This window comes from Embiotoca jacksoni, unplaced genomic scaffold (assembly GCF_022577435.1).
Source record: "Embiotoca jacksoni isolate LCO1_2020_lvr unplaced genomic scaffold, fEmbJac1.0.p SCAF_22, whole genome shotgun sequence".
In the NCBI taxonomy this organism is placed as follows: Eukaryota; Metazoa; Chordata; class Actinopteri; family Embiotocidae; genus Embiotoca; species Embiotoca jacksoni.
Window position 1 is genome coordinate 1,077,420 of NW_027185363.1, and position 15,884 is coordinate 1,093,303.

Sequence of the window (15,884 nt, forward strand, 5' to 3'; positions counted from 1 at the left end):
ATGAAAGTAGGTGCAGCTTCTCTTTGGTTTTGCTTTACAAAGCCAGATTGCATCTTGTAATAATGATCCTCTAATGCTTTTTGATACAAGTTGGGATACTTGGCTGAGCAGAACCATGAGCTGATACTGTGAGGATTGAAACCGCGCTGAAAGGGTGGTTTTCATTAGGATAGCATCAGAAAACAAAAGCTCTGCTAGCTCTGTTTAAAGGACACAGGGGAAATGGTAACGGCATAACTGAGCTCATTTGATTGACGCAGACTGAATCAAGTCCTTTTAGACACATTGTACATAAGACAAACAAAACAGAAACATGAATCCTTTTAGGCCATCAAACTAGACCAATCAGCAGGCAAGAATTTTTACATATGTTGACTTAACTTGAACAACACTTAACAGCTTCATAAACAAATTATAAAAAGAAGCATTAACATGATTGATATTTCACCTATTCTGAGGCTCGTTTGGTTAAGACAGTCACTATGTTTGAAATGGAAAAGTAAAAACTGGCATGGAGACTTAAGAGAAATGTGGTGTTAGTTTTGAGGAAAACACTGATGAGGCTTAAAATAAAATAGCTTTGAATTTTTTTTTACTTTGACAGCAATTTTAAAGTGATGTTTAAAAATGGGCACACGTGGCAGACTCTCCTTTTATTCCTTTCAGTTCACCTTTGGCGATTTATTTATGTCACCTTCAGTTCCACTTACTTTGTTTTGCTTTACGCCGGATTGCCTTCAAGCTATTCAGCTAAATGTGATTTTTATTTTGTGGCAAAGTCATGGCTAGTTGTAGATAACTGTGTGCATATTTTCCTAGATTACCAGACTGAAAAAAAGTGATGTATAAGGAAGATAACATCAGCTTCATGCAATGGCAACAAAGACTTTACTAGCTTTCACTAATGTAATAATTTCCTTGCTCAGACAAAGCAGCTGATAAAACTTGTGTCCAACTTTGAAATAAAGACACGCGAAACACTTTCACAAGTTCTCAATTGATAATATTAAGGTTCTATTTATAGAAGTCCTTCGACAGAGGAGATGTGTGGAGGCCCATTGAGCCAGTTTCCTCTCAATTTCTATACACACTGAGTGAGTAGCTGCCAGATCCCCAGTATGTGGGCAGTCCATGAAAAAGAAATATTCAGGATGGAGTATATATTATACATACTTTACTTTCCAGCCAGCACATTTCTTTGAGGGTAAACTAATAACACGTGCGTTTCTGGCCACCACAACCTGAACCCTGTTTGCAGTAAGCGTAACTTGTGTATTCTGGTTGTCAAAATTAGATCGACCTCTTCGCTCAGCCACAGATGGAACACGTTCTTCTTTTCTACACGGACTTCAGTGGAAAAAAGTAAACAAACACAACCATTCACAACATGACCACACAATCAGAGCATTTCAATTAAGTGAACTTGATACCCTTGATTACTTGAGAAAACAACCTTCTCTGCTTACTTTAGCTGCCTCTCTGCTGCACACAACCATGAAACCATGTGTGGCATCCTGCAATTTAACACACCAATGCTGAATAGTGGAGAGGGAAGAGAGTGAGTAGTGTGACTCAAGAGGAAATAGAATTAATTCAGTGCCATTCAACAGCTCCTGCACTACAGTGACATACAGAACTCTACTGAATGCACTGTCATTCTTCCTCTCTACGCTCTCACCCTCTTCCTCTCCTCACTTCTATGTTGTCATTCTCTGATTCATGGTGGCTGCACTCCAGACTCCCTTGGTCCCCATACCTACAAAAAGCTAGTTATGCAACACTTCCCACCCCCTGACACACATGTACACACATGCAAATAACACCAATATGTAAACCCCATCTCCTCTTACGTAAGAATATTTACTCCTCCACCACGTCCCCTTCACTCCATTCCAAAACTCGTAACCCGTAATAAATGAAGGCTCCAGTGCCACAGCGTTTTCAGCACAGCAGAAATAATTTGTAAATTCCCCCTGCAGACTCCCGATTTAGCAAGGAGCGCTTAAGAACCCAGTGCTCTCTAAATCACACACTTCAATGCTGCCGCTAACTCAGAGTTCCCTGCCTGCTCCCCAAAAATAAGACATGTCAACGCAACCTGCTAGTTGTGATCAGATTTATACTTTTGGTGCCAGCTCCAACATTTCTGTTTGAGTGTGTCTGTGTCATAGTACAGATACTCACCCCCTCATTAGGGTAGGCCTCCCAGCCCAGGTCAGCCAGGGCTGACATGGAGTCCAGCAACGTAACTGCAACAACAGAGAGAGAAAGAACAAAGATGTTAACACACATTTCCTTAAAGAAAATATAACATTTTCCAGATATATTGTGGCGTGTTTCTCTTTTGAATGTATCGCATTACATTGTGTTGCATTGTAAACCTTCCGCTCCAAAAAAAAATCCTCCCGAAATGTGTTTATGTTTTATACAAGGCTGTCTTTTGTTGTGTTGTTGTACATCAGCAGTGAAATCACAAGCAGCGGTAAACCTATAATTTCGACTTTAAGATTACTGTGGTTTTACTGCAGCTGTTATGTTTCAAGGGGACACAAAGTCAGTCAGTGAAACTGCATCAGGATGCTGAGGAGAAACTACATTTTACAGTTAAATTCGACTTATGTTTTTTCCATTAAAGTGATCGTCCATCCAGAACCTCTCTTTTTGAGTATCAACCTCACACAACGTGGGCTTGAAGAGTGTTTGTGTTCTTTAAGGCAAAATGAGGCTATGGTCTAGCTGTATTCAATGTGGTTACAATAGCAAATGCAATGTGACATGTTTTCATACCACATAAAGTGTAGCAAAATGTTTACCAAAACTTCAAACCACGCCTGCAGTATAATTGTCTACTTTGGTGTTCATATGTAATATGAACTAATGCTGACATTTATGCCAAAATACGGTTCAATACACAGTACTTTTTACTTGATTCTCATGCATGACCCCATCATGTCGACAAGCAGGCACAGAGTCTATATTGTGTTGCAGGCATAGTTTGATCATTTTCGTTTTTTTCATCCTTTAGTTCAAAACGTATCAGTCGGTTTTGAAATCCATTGTGATCACTTTAAAGATTTTGCTGGAGTGTGACTTTAATAGAAAAAAATTCACCAAGGACAAAGTGCAACAGTAGAGTGAATGTGCATGGTGCTCTGAATTGCACATGTTGTTTCCAGTGTGTGATCTCTGCGTGACTGGAGGAAGTGGAAGGAGGATGCAGGAAGGTGAGAGTGAAAAGTGAGGTGAAGAAGTGGCAGGTTGACCGGCGGGAGGCATAATGAAAACCTGCTCAGGGTCTGGAGCAAGGGTCTCCACCTGTGTGTGTGTGTGTGTGTGTGTGTGTGTGTGTGTGTGTGTGTGTGTGTGTGTGTGTGTGTGTGCGTGCGTGCGTGCGTGCGTGCGTGCGTGCGTGCGTGTGTGTGAGAGTGTGTATGAGAGTGTGTGTGTGTGTGTGTGTGTGTGTGTGTGTGTGTGTGTGTGTGTGTGTGTGTGTGTGTGTGTGTGTGTGTGTGTGTGTGTGTGTGTGTGTGTGTGCGTGCGTGCGTGCGTGCGTGCGTGTGTGTGTGTCACTTGTTCATGTGTAGGTGTGTGGGCTTGTTCAAGCTTGGCTCATTCAGGTCCTAATCAAGCCTTCAACACTGCTGACCATCAATATTTAATCAGTATCCATCTGCAGAGACTGCTGCTTCCCTCTTTCTTCTTCTTTCTTTCTCAATCGCACACATTGTGGCTCTCCCAGGTTATTGTTCCTCAATTAAAATCTTTCCATGCACAGATCCCAGATCACACGTGTGAGTTGCTGACCTGACAAAATTTAAAATGACTGCATCATTTTCCACTTTACCACACTTTCATATTCACTCCAATTTTTAAAAGGGAGCAGCACTGACCTGGAAAAGCTATTTAGTAGTACTATAGAGTTGCTCTGCTGAATGCAAATGAGACTAATCACTCAATTGAAGAGGGTTGAAAATGTCTGTTTACAAGCCCCTCTGTGCATCCATACTTCTGGTAGGTATAACAAAGGCACTGCAAAATGTGTCCAACCTCCTCTTTTCCTATCTTTCCCCGTCTTTCTCTTCTCCTCCCACTCATGCTGTTCATCAGCCCTAACTGAATCCCAGCCGTTCTCCTCCGCTCAGCACACCGTGACAGCAGGGAGGCATGTCATGCTGTATTAGTGTGTGTGTATACATGTGCATTGTGCGCGTGTAACTGCACACATATCTGCGTGAGTCTGCGCGCACTCGCACAAAGAAAGTGTCTGAGCAACAAAACAGCCACGGAGAAGATGGTGCACATGGTATAATGAAGCAGAGAGAAGAGCTGCACAGCGGAGCTGAGGTGAGAGAAAGATAGATTAAATGAGTGGGATGAGACAGAAACAGTGGAGGAGAGGTGCTGTGCAGCGAAAGGTCAGAGGAAGCCTCCAGCCCATGCGTGTATTCAGAGGAACTACAGACCATTTAGACTGCTTTCTTCAGTTCATGAGCTTTTGAGTGGCGTAACGAAATGGGACATAATAGTATAATAATATATGATTTCAGGACCCAGTGGAGAGGCACACTCACACACACACTCAAACACACACACACACACACACACACACACACACACACACACACACACACACACACACACACACACACACACACACACACACACACACACACACGCACATTCTTGTTCACACAAACTCATATTTCTGTGCAGAGATAAAAAAATAAAAAAAGCTACCTATCAACAAGGATTTGTCTGTTTCAGATAGTCAATTATGACAGTGATATTCTCTGTTTGTAATACCTTGTCATGTGTTTCACAGAGTTTAATTGAGTGCAGCCTTGACAATTTCAACAGGTGAGTTCAAACAAATAATTTAAAAAATATATTTTCTAGGCATATAGGTAGTTTTGGTTTTATTTATCCAATTTTGGAGAAAATTACCTTTGAGACTTAGGCATCCAACCAAACACAGTAGAGGTGAATGCAATATTTAGTGATTAAAGGCTGATGGTGTGTAGATTTTAGTTATATCTAACAGTAAAACTGTGAATTGCAACTAATGGAACACCGCTGACTTCAACCTCACCTTCCAAGAGAATTCTAATTCTAATTCAGTATCAGTGTGTTTCTTCCAGAAGTAAAGTCGATGTTACTCTGTCTGGATTATTAGCATGAAGTTGACGGCAAAACTGTCTATTTTGTCAGGCTGCAGACATGTTAGCTGTTAGCTAGCAAGCAACGTATGTGCTCAAAGCTTACCGATAATTATGAGTTATGATGTCGTAAATACCACAAAAGATGGAGCATTCAAATGGACACTTCTCGTGTACATGGTAAACACGATCTCATTTGAACGTATCATGTGTATGTATGGACCTAATCTTAAAAGTCACAAAAAACTGCAGTTGTCTCTGTCATTTTCCTTCAGTCTCCTTTTTCCTCTCTTCACTGTATATTTAAGAAGTAGATTGAATAAACCAGTGGTATAAGCCAACATTTTCAACTCTAGTACAAACATTTTCAACTCCCACTGCCTCAGTTCATACTCTGAAAGACATTTGCTGCTGATTTTTTTTTTTTTAAAGGAATAGCTCAACCCTTTGGGAAATACTATTATTGACTTTCTATCTGACAGAAATCTCAGAGACAGACTTGGTAAAAATCTGGGTAAATAAAACCAAAACTATACATCTATAAGTAAAGGGAGAAAGTTAGGCGGTGTTTATTTGGAATTTTTCCACTCACTGTGTTTCTTCTCATTACTGGAAGACATATTTTAATACTGTCCAGTAAGCTAAAGTGTCATTAAGGCCATTATGTATTCTAAAGCCATTTTGCAGCCCACTGGGAAAACACACACAAACATAAACCTACACATCGACACTTTTTCTCTTCTCCTCACGCCTCCTGTCAATAGCACTTATCACTTTCAATCAATGACTGGACTCATCAATAATGTGTTAGCTATAGTTTCCTGTCTGCTGATACAGCCAGTATAGAGTATGTGTGTGTGTGTGTGTGTGTGTGTGTGTGTGGGGGGGGGGGGGGGGGGGGGGGGGGGCGTCAAAAACGAGGGGTAAATTATGAAAATGCTCAGGGTTCTTCCCCAAACAAACATGATGCCACTCCCATATCTATCCGTCCATCCATCTCTAAATGCTCTCACCCCATCTCCCTATTTCGCTTCTCTTTCTCCAGAGAATTGGCTAAATTGTGTGTGTGAAATCTAAGCCCGATCCAGGCCTGCTTTGGCCCGGAATAAAAACACCAAGCTCATCACTCAGTCACTCAGACCAGGCTCATGTTCAATCTAATGACCAGGCTCTCTCTCTCACATACACACAGAATCAGACACACACATCTTCTAGTTTCTGAGGAGCTAAACATGACATATCACTCTGACCGTGGAGCATCCTCCTAATGTGGTCACTTTGAGACAACATGGAAACAAATATGAATCTATTATCAAGGAGTTTTACAGCCTTTCTGTCATAAAATACGCCTTTCCAACACATTTACTCATGTACACAGAAACATAACTTCAAATTTTCCCAGGAGTTTGTCACAGGTCATAAATGCACAGATCCATACATGTGACCTGATTACTGTGAGGGTTGTTACGTTATAGTAAGACAAGCTCTTTTATTGATTTTCAGCACCAAACTGTGAGGTCTACCTTCAGAAAATGAAAGATGAGGAGGAGGTGGGGACGGCGGGTGTGAGCTCGTGAATCATAAATTCCTCTACAAATGCAGTAAAACGCTTTAACCGCAACTACTTATGGAGCCATGTACAGAAAATGCAAAACATTTTTAAATTTCTTTGTCTCTTCATCTCCTCCTGCGTCTGTCTATTTTTCTTCACACTCCTGCTTCCTCCCTCCGGGGTGTCTGTCTCTCCAGCCTTCTTCTCGTTCTCTCACTCCCTCTCAGTCTGTTTACGTCTCTCTGCCGCTCTCTTGCTGGACAGTGGCCACTGCTTCAGCTGGGCTGCAAGAAGCTGTGATCCACCTGCCAAGAATCAAACAGCGCTGCCAACAGCCAGACTGGCGCACAAAGAGACCAGGATGCTTACACACACACACACACACACACACACACACACACACACACACACACACTCAGTCACACACCAAACTGACGCACACATCTCAACATTGTGCCAGTGCCACAGAGAAAAAGACTGCACAATAAGACCACCCCACAGACTCAATACAGAGTACAATATGTGACTACATAATGAGTTCTTAAGATCTTTTCATCTCAGAACCCAAAATATTAAATTGAAAAGGGAAGACTCAGCAGATGTTGAGGGGCCTTACTGACACTATGTTCAACATTATTGTTTTACTTTTTACTTTGACAATAAAACGTAGACTCTCTGAACAGGATCAAAGCAGTTCAAAATTATTTTCATCCTGGTTTCAAGCCTGTTTTTCCTGAGGCAAGAAATCCAACATTTTGGTGTAAAATTGTGTTTCTTGCTTCAAGGAAATACTGATTACAGTAACCAAAGTCCTCTCATAGAAATCTCCTGGTAACAGAACCTTTTGTAAAAAAAAATGAAAATGAAATGTGGATCATTCCTCCAGTGGTTGTGGGTTTTCTAAATTCAACTTTTTACCTTGATTTTATATGTTTTTAAAGCTGTTTTTCTCCTTCATAGCACTATCCAAAAATCCACGATTTCTCAAAAACAAAGTCGAAATACTGGTGTCTACAACACAAACCTTTAGGGTTGCTTTGTTATCCAGGAGAGTCCAGTGTTTGTGTGTTCACTAATTTTAAGGATAACCTGAAAAAGCTGCCCCTCCTACTTTGCAACCCCGTTGCTGGGAGACAGTTCCCTCAGCTTAGCATAAACACAGCCAGCCTAAAATGTTGAAATATTCGTTTAACTTCATCAACAACACAAAACTGTAAATAAGCCATAAGAAAATACACAAAGGACAAAGCTCTGCAGCAGACACAACAAAGAAAACAGCTGTACTAGTACACATACACACACACACACACACACACACACACACACACACACACACACACACACACACACACACACACACACACACACACACACACACACACACACTCCCAATATGTCAGTATTAGTCCCGTCACACACACAGACCTTTCCCTGCATCTACTCCACTGAAAGTGCAGTTCAACGAGTGAGAGCGTTGTCAGGGCAACAAATGAACTGAAGGAGCGCAGGATGAAGGTGTGGGAAGACTTGAGCTCTGAACTTTAGGAACAAACTGGCATCGTACCAAGACTGCTACATTTGCTGTCTTTTCATCAGTCCGCTCTCCACTCATCCACAAACCACTCGAGGCTCTCAATCAGACATAGAGTTTTCTTTCCTCGTCTACACTCTCATCCTTTTGTTCACGCCATTTTATTGAAGCTGGGTGTTACTGTATATCCTTCCCATTCCTATCTTCACTGACTTTCCATTATTTCATTATACTCAGGGCTCCTTCTCCCTCATAGGTGCTTTTATTTGACTTCTCTTATTGAATAGATGTGTATAGAGGAAATACTGAATGGATACATTAATCAGTTGGGTAAGGTGTTTTATAGTTTTATTAAAGCTGAGCACCTTCCATGTAACAGTAAAAAGTGCAGCAGTAAAATCATTATATTGGGGTGCTTGAAATATCTCTGTTATGTAAGCAGCAGTGACATTCAGTCATTCAACATTCAATCAAATGTAAATTGTTAATGGATTACTGTATATCCCCTTTCATAATGGCATATATTGAGTTAAATGGAAAGTTTTCAAAATACTTTGCAACATTTCAAAAAATGTTATGTGCTCTTTGAGTATGTAGTATGTCTTCCCCTTGAAGCAGGTGTATCCATTTCTGCAATATTTTTAATTACATTTTTTATGTAGGATATTTTCTTTTAGAAGGAAGTTGAATGTGGCATGACTTCAGAGGGGAAAAAATGTATTGTGCGATAGCTGTCTGCAAGTTAAATGTATTTATGAATTCAATGGATTTAAATTAAATTCTAATCCAAATTCTTCTTTTGATTCAGTTCAATTGCCCCGGCTTTCTTAAAACCCATTCTGCTCAGATATGTTATGTTGATCCACTACACTTCAACAAGCACAAAATTAAATTTCACTTTAGGCTGAGCTGAATTATGCTGATTAAAATCTGTTATATTAAGCATCATCCCAGATAGTTACACGGGAGCTATAACTATTCAAATGAGTGACGGCAGCAGATCGCTGAAGGTAAAAGCTGATTCTGCGAAACAAATAAAATTCTATTAGCTTTTAACGTGCATGGTTAAATAGTGGTTGTGTGTCTGATTCCACAGTTGTCTGACTTAAAATACATAAATTAAATGATTAAAAAAAACAGCGTATCAAAGTATAATGAAAAAATAACTCTGATTTGCTGTTAAATGGCAAAACAAAAGTGATACATTTTGATTAAATATTAATTAGATGTGATCTAAATTGTTTACATTAACTAATCTGATTTGACATACATCATTTTTTACAACCATGTAAAACCCATGTCATTCCTTTCTGTCTGTGACAGCAGGGAGGTTTAAGTCATCATAGCCTGATGCTTCACTTAAGATAAGGTGAATAAATCTGGAAACTCTGGACTATATTCATGTATACTATATGGCATTGTATAATTGGACAAATGTGCAGAGATACTTTCAGAAAAGTTAACTGGGATGAGTGTCATTTGGTGCGGCCTCATTGACACATTGACCTTGCAAATAATATATTAAAATTTGTTTGGCAATTATAAAAAGATTTTGGTGAAGTCAACTTTTAATTATAATCTTCATGTCTTTATGATTTAATTTTGTTCCATAGTCTCTTTGTTAAACTGGTACAAAGAGAAAGCTCACACAGATCAACCAAACCTTTTGAAAAACCCGACAAAGAACAAAACGCTACAAAACATTATTTATCTGAAACTCACTGCATGTGTAAACTGAGGCTGGATTTTTTTTTTTTAATATGCCAGGAGCCACTTTAACATAATGCCAGGTATAAATGAAGATAATGGCCAAAAAATATGTTTGTTGAGAAGTTCTTTTTCTATGCAGTCTTTTTGATGCGGTGTTCTTTTAATAGGGATGCATATGAAAAAAAAAAAAAAAAAAAAAAAAAAAAAAAAAAAAAAAAAGCCCCAGCAACCTAAAAAGTAGATGGAGCACAATGCTAAAAATGTTTATGAAAATATTCATGTATGTGATGAACTGTCGCTCGTTGAGTTTTCACTTTTGGACCCCCACTGTAGCAGAAGGCACATTAGCCTGCCCTGCTATTTCATATACTGGCAACACCAGCAGGACAGAAAAGATGATATTCTGACAGACTATGACAGGAGCACTGCCCTAGTTTGTCGCTTGAAGAGGCTCTGGAGTGTTTGTGCGTGTGTGTATGGGTTTGTCTGTGCATACTGGTTGAATGCTTACGATGTTGAACTGTGACACCCAGTCAGATCCAGACACTTGTTTTTTTTAATAAGCTTCTTCCACCCGTATGCCAACAACTCATCAAGGGCAAGGAGCAACAAACACATACACACACACACACACACACACACACACACACACACACACACACACACACACACACACACACACACACACACACCCAAAATGATACGCACACACAAATGAGAGACCTTGAGAATTCAGTAATAACTTGCAGTACAAACCACAGACACGTACGCCTCCAGACCTCCGCACATGTGCCTCCACACACTGAAACTGTGATGCATCCCAACATTCATTTAAAGAACTGCATTAAATAAGCGGTGACAAGATAGATCTTTTTCTTTTCCTTCATAAAACACAGGACAGATAATTCTGCACGAGTGTCTTTAATGCAAATGAACTTCAACTTGAACACTTCAAATTAATGCTTCTCTTTTTCTTTCTTTTTTTTATACTTCTTTACCTTTTATTGTGCTCTGTTAGTTCTAAAAACATTCATCCTGATGGGACAGAAACAAACACACACTCACAGACACACACACAAATGTGGCTGTCACACAGTGGTTGGTCACAAAAGGGTAAATTAGCATGGAATCTCAGAAGTGAGCCACAGCGGTGGAGACGGATAAGAAATCCCATGTCAGATGAAAGTGTTCTTATTCAGGTTTCTCCTGTTGATGCACACATTAATATATATACATACACACCTTAGTGTTTTTTCTGTACCACACCGACAGTAAATGTCTGTCTAACAGCTTGTCTGTCTGCCCTGGTATCGCCAATAAGTCCAACTTTAACTTATTCAGACTTTCGTGACCACCATCACATTGTAGTGAGAGAAACAGAACAAGCATAACCAGTGAAAGACTGCAGCTAAAGTGAAGAAAGCTGTTTATAATGGAATTGATCAACCAAAACACCAAATTCACAGCAAACAGTGTCAACAAAGAACAGAAAGGTTTCCATGATTGGCTTGCAATGCATCTGGGAAGCTGTACCAATACATCGAAAGACAAAGGGTATTGTTTGCCACAGACTTTCAAACTGATCTAGTACCTCTGCGCCGAACATTTGTTAGTCTAGACCACTAAATCTACTTATCAGCATCAACGGTGGATGGACAGTTGGGTACTTTGTACAACCGACCATCCACTGCTGCAACGCTATAATGAGATGCTGCTTCTGCCAGTGTGTCTCTGATTTTCAATTATAATGTTCACAGGTGGAAGATGTTGCTTTTCAAGAATATTTTAACAAAGGTCTTTCAAATGTTTGGACTGGCAAAGACAGCACAGCTCTAGCTACATATGTCCAAAGTCCATTTGGCCAATTTCACATCAAAGAGTATTTGTATTAAGGTTTTCTAACAGTATTCCAGCTTTCAAGTTCTCAGGGTTTTGTTCTCACAATACCTTCACAGCTGCTTATTGGCAGAGAAAAGATTGGAGCATTGGTCAGCTCACGTTTATCTAACGTAATATTTATGTCTGACCCAAATCCTGGGATGTTTGTTTGCAAAGATGGCTAATGCCGCTTTTCACAGCCGCAGCACGAGTCAAGTTTACAGAACAAACAACAAGAGAAATGCAGAACAAGAGTGGTGTGTGTGTGTGTGTGTGTGCGTGTGTGTGTGTGTGTGTGTGTGTGTGTGTGTGTGTGTGTGTGTGTGTGTGTGTGTGTGTGTGTGTGTTGGTGTGGGTGTGGGTGGGTGGGTGGGGGGGTGTGGGTGTGTGTGTGGCTGTAAGGAAACGTACAAATTCAATTTAGCCAATAAAAGGTCTGGACAGGGAGCACCAGGGGTTAGTGTTGTGTCTGAGAGAGGAGGGGTGATGAGAGGAAGGAGAGGAAGGAGAGGAAGAAGAGTACGCGTTTTAGGGTGGTGCGAGCCGACAATGGTCAAGGCCCAGTGATCAGTGATTTGACCCCGCAGTTAAGGGCTTGTTCAGAGGGGGGAATGGGTCCGCAGACATGGTGATAGCCAAGGGAGGGAGCCCACTTATTCCCAAACTTCACTGCAACCATCAGACATCACACACTGAGGGAAGACTTCCTTTGACATTAATGAACTCTGCGTCTGACGAGAATCATTCAAGCCCAAAAGACTGCTCAAGTTCCATTGTAGCTGGTTAAGACACACCCACGCTCAGCCTCACGGTGGGAACTGAAAAACTATGCTCGTTTAAAAATATGTTGCTGTCTTGTATGTGTAGAAAATGAATTAAAACACAAGCTGAATACAAAATTGGAAAAAAGCCCACGTGAAGTGAGAAACAAATTGAAATTTCTGGCTGCACTGTGTTCATTTAGTTTTAAATGTGATCACCTAAACTCATGCATACCCTGCACATATCCATATATATATCGTCCAGATGCTTTTCTCTAGAACAGCTGAGTCAGCAGATCAGCTTGACTGACATGTTAAGTTAGATTTTTGCTGAAGTCACCGGAATTGCAGCACGAATGGTGCATTAATAGTTATTATTACTTTTTCAGACGTTAAAGGAATAGCTTGACATTTTGAGAATTCTTATTCAGTTTGTTGCTGAGAGTCAGATGAGAACATCGACCACACTCAGTCCACCTTCAGCGTAGCATAGCAATAAGGCTGGAAGCAGGGGTAAACCGCTAGCATGGCACCTAAAGAACGTGTTATGTCTTGTTTCATCCACACATCATCTATTCTATGTTGGGTGATGTGCTTGTTTGCCTCACAATAGCTTTAATTAACAGAGAGCCACCCCACTGAAGCCAAGAAAACAAATAGGAACTTTTAACCCTTCCACTTTGAAGAAAAACACTGAAATAATCTGACTTGATGAGGATGAATACAAAATCATATGTAGCCACTGCTGATTACCATCAAATACGACACAAAGACTTTGTGGGTGGTGTTGTGGCTGCTCTGCTCACAGAGAAAAGGTTGAGCTTTTCTGGGTTTTTTTAACGTGTCTGTCTTTGTTCTTCTTTCCCTAATCACTTTTGTTTTGTCTCAGATTTTCTCCTGTGGATTTGTCTTTTATTTATAATTTCAGTCTACCTCCCTCTGGTGCCGCTCCTTCTCCCCCGCTCTCTCCTTCTCTTTCTTACACACACACACACACATACCCCGAATCTGCGAGGTGAAGCCCTCACAGCAGAATCATTCTCTGTCACTGAGTTGTATTTATAACCCCATCTATCAGCCAGCCCCTGGAAAATGTGTCACTATTCTCTGGACCGAGACCACCAAACTGCCCCCCAGCCATACATTAAAATAGGATAAGTGTGTAAGTGTGTGTGTGTGTGTGTGTGTGTGTGTGTGTGTGTGTGTGTGTGTGTGTGTGTGTGTGTGTGTGTGTGTGTGTGTGTGTGTGTGTGTGTGTGTGTGTGTCTTCATACGTGCACATGCATCCATCTGTGCTTGTGTATGGGCCTGTGTTAAGCACATATAGGAGCTACCCTTCATTACAGAAAACATACAGTGGCTCCCGGCTCCTGTCCTCCTGTTACATTGGAGGGCAGAGACAGAGACAGAGATAGAGATAGAGACAGAGACAGAGACAGAGATAGAGATAGAGACAGAGACAGAGACAGGAAAGACACAAAAAAGAAGAGAAATCGAGAACAACAAAAAAAAACAAAGAGAAAGAGATGGAAGCCACAACGGAGGCTGATAGAAAACACAGGACAGATATGAAAGAGGGGGATTACAGAATGATCTGAGTAGAGGTGGAAAAGAAAAACAGGAGGGTGCTCATGCTTGCTGCTTCTCTCTGTTGCTCTCTGATGAGAGCAGAGATCTATATCCTCTTCTGTCCAAGGTCATGGTTGTTACATGGGAGCAGAGCAATCTCTTGGACTCTCACACGCACACGCACACGCACACGCACACGCACACGCACGCGCACACACACACACACACACACACACACACACACACACACACACACACACACACACACACACACTACTTGAGGTGTGGCTTTGCCAATAACTACAAGCAGCCATTATAGATTAAAGCAATTAAACCAGATGAGACCTTTGACCCAACATTATACCACAGTCAGGATCTTGTGTGAATCACAAGGTGTGTGTGTGTGTGTGTGTGTGTGTGTGTGTGTGTGTGTGTGTGTGTGTGTGTGTGTGTGTGTGTGTGTGTGTGTGTGTCTAAGTTGAGGGCATGCTTTACATATGCTTGCCTCTGCACTAACTGTTCACCCTCATGTTAACCTTAAGAAGCAATACAGCAGTTTCCCTTAGCACCCTCAGGCCAATTCAATGAAAAGCTCAGAGTGTGCTGTATTTCCAAGAGCAATTACACATTACCATAAACCTCAAGTCTAAAACATATACCTCAGTTGAATCACATTTTTTGTTTTTCTTTTCCCACTCTCCCCCATTCACTGATTTGATGGTTTATCCATTTCCATAGAAATTGAAGCCAGAATTTGAAATCAAATCGTGAATTTGTTCCTGTTAGTGTACTGTAATCAACACCCCAGTTGCAGTGGAGGGAAGCATAGGGCTCCTTATTTTCCTAGGATTGAGGAGGTATATTTAGAGACAGAGGGAAGGCACAAAAATAGAAAGGTGTGATAGTCTGCTTCCTTTCCCTGGCATGATTCTGCTCAAGGAGGATGCAGTTTTAAAGTACAGGCAGAAGTGAGAGTAAAGAAACAACAAAAAGGAAGAAAACACATTGTTCCACTGTGTCAAAGAGGATATAGATAGAGAGTAAAGCATGAGGACAGTATGACAAAAAAGGAACTGAGGGGAGACCTGTGAGCATCCACCCTGCTGTTACATCAGTATGCCCTCAGGGTCCAGACAGGGGGTGCGTTTGGGCTCCCTCTGCTGGTGCACTAAAACTCATCCAATCCTCGTCTTCCCTTTACTATTGATAACAAAGACCTTAATAGTGTTTTCTTACTTTTTTTCACACAATTTATGAATTAATCATGTTCCACTATGTCTCATGTTTCCGATGCAGGTGCAATTATACCAACAATTCAAAGCAATTCCACCAAATCTGCTGAAGCACTCCGATCCGCCAGTCCACCCTCACAACTGAGTTTCTCGTAAATGCCAAACAATTTTGATGCAGATCAATAGTTCTGTTAGTATACTAAGCTTGTTGACAGCTTAACAATATTTCCCTGCTAACACTATCAGCTGTATCAAAGGGACTGTGTTCTTAATTGAGGTTTGAGAGCTGTAGCTCTCCTTTTATGACAGCCTCGCTTATGCTACTAGACAGACTCAGAAGGAGGATTTCCTGGAATAACACAACTACCGAAATGCGTGGGTGGAGAATATGCACACTTACAGGCACAAGATACACACACACACACACACACACACACACACACACACACACACACACACACACACACACACACACACACACACACATACACACAC

At 41.0% G+C, this 15,884-nt stretch overlaps 1 protein-coding gene across 3 annotated transcripts in view; it reads right to left on the reverse strand.

Annotated features, from left to right (window-relative positions):
- The window catches only part of epha4b (eph receptor A4b), an 86,158-nt gene that overhangs the window by 68,300 nt on the left and 1,974 nt on the right, over positions 1–15,884 (reverse strand). For all 3 annotated transcript variants that reach the window (XM_069157084.1, XM_069157083.1, XM_069157082.1), the window contains exon 2: positions 2,185–2,249. In XM_069157084.1, the coding sequence (XP_069013185.1) occupies positions 2,185–2,249 (65 nt within the window). The remainder of the gene's footprint in view (positions 1–2,184; positions 2,250–15,884) is intronic.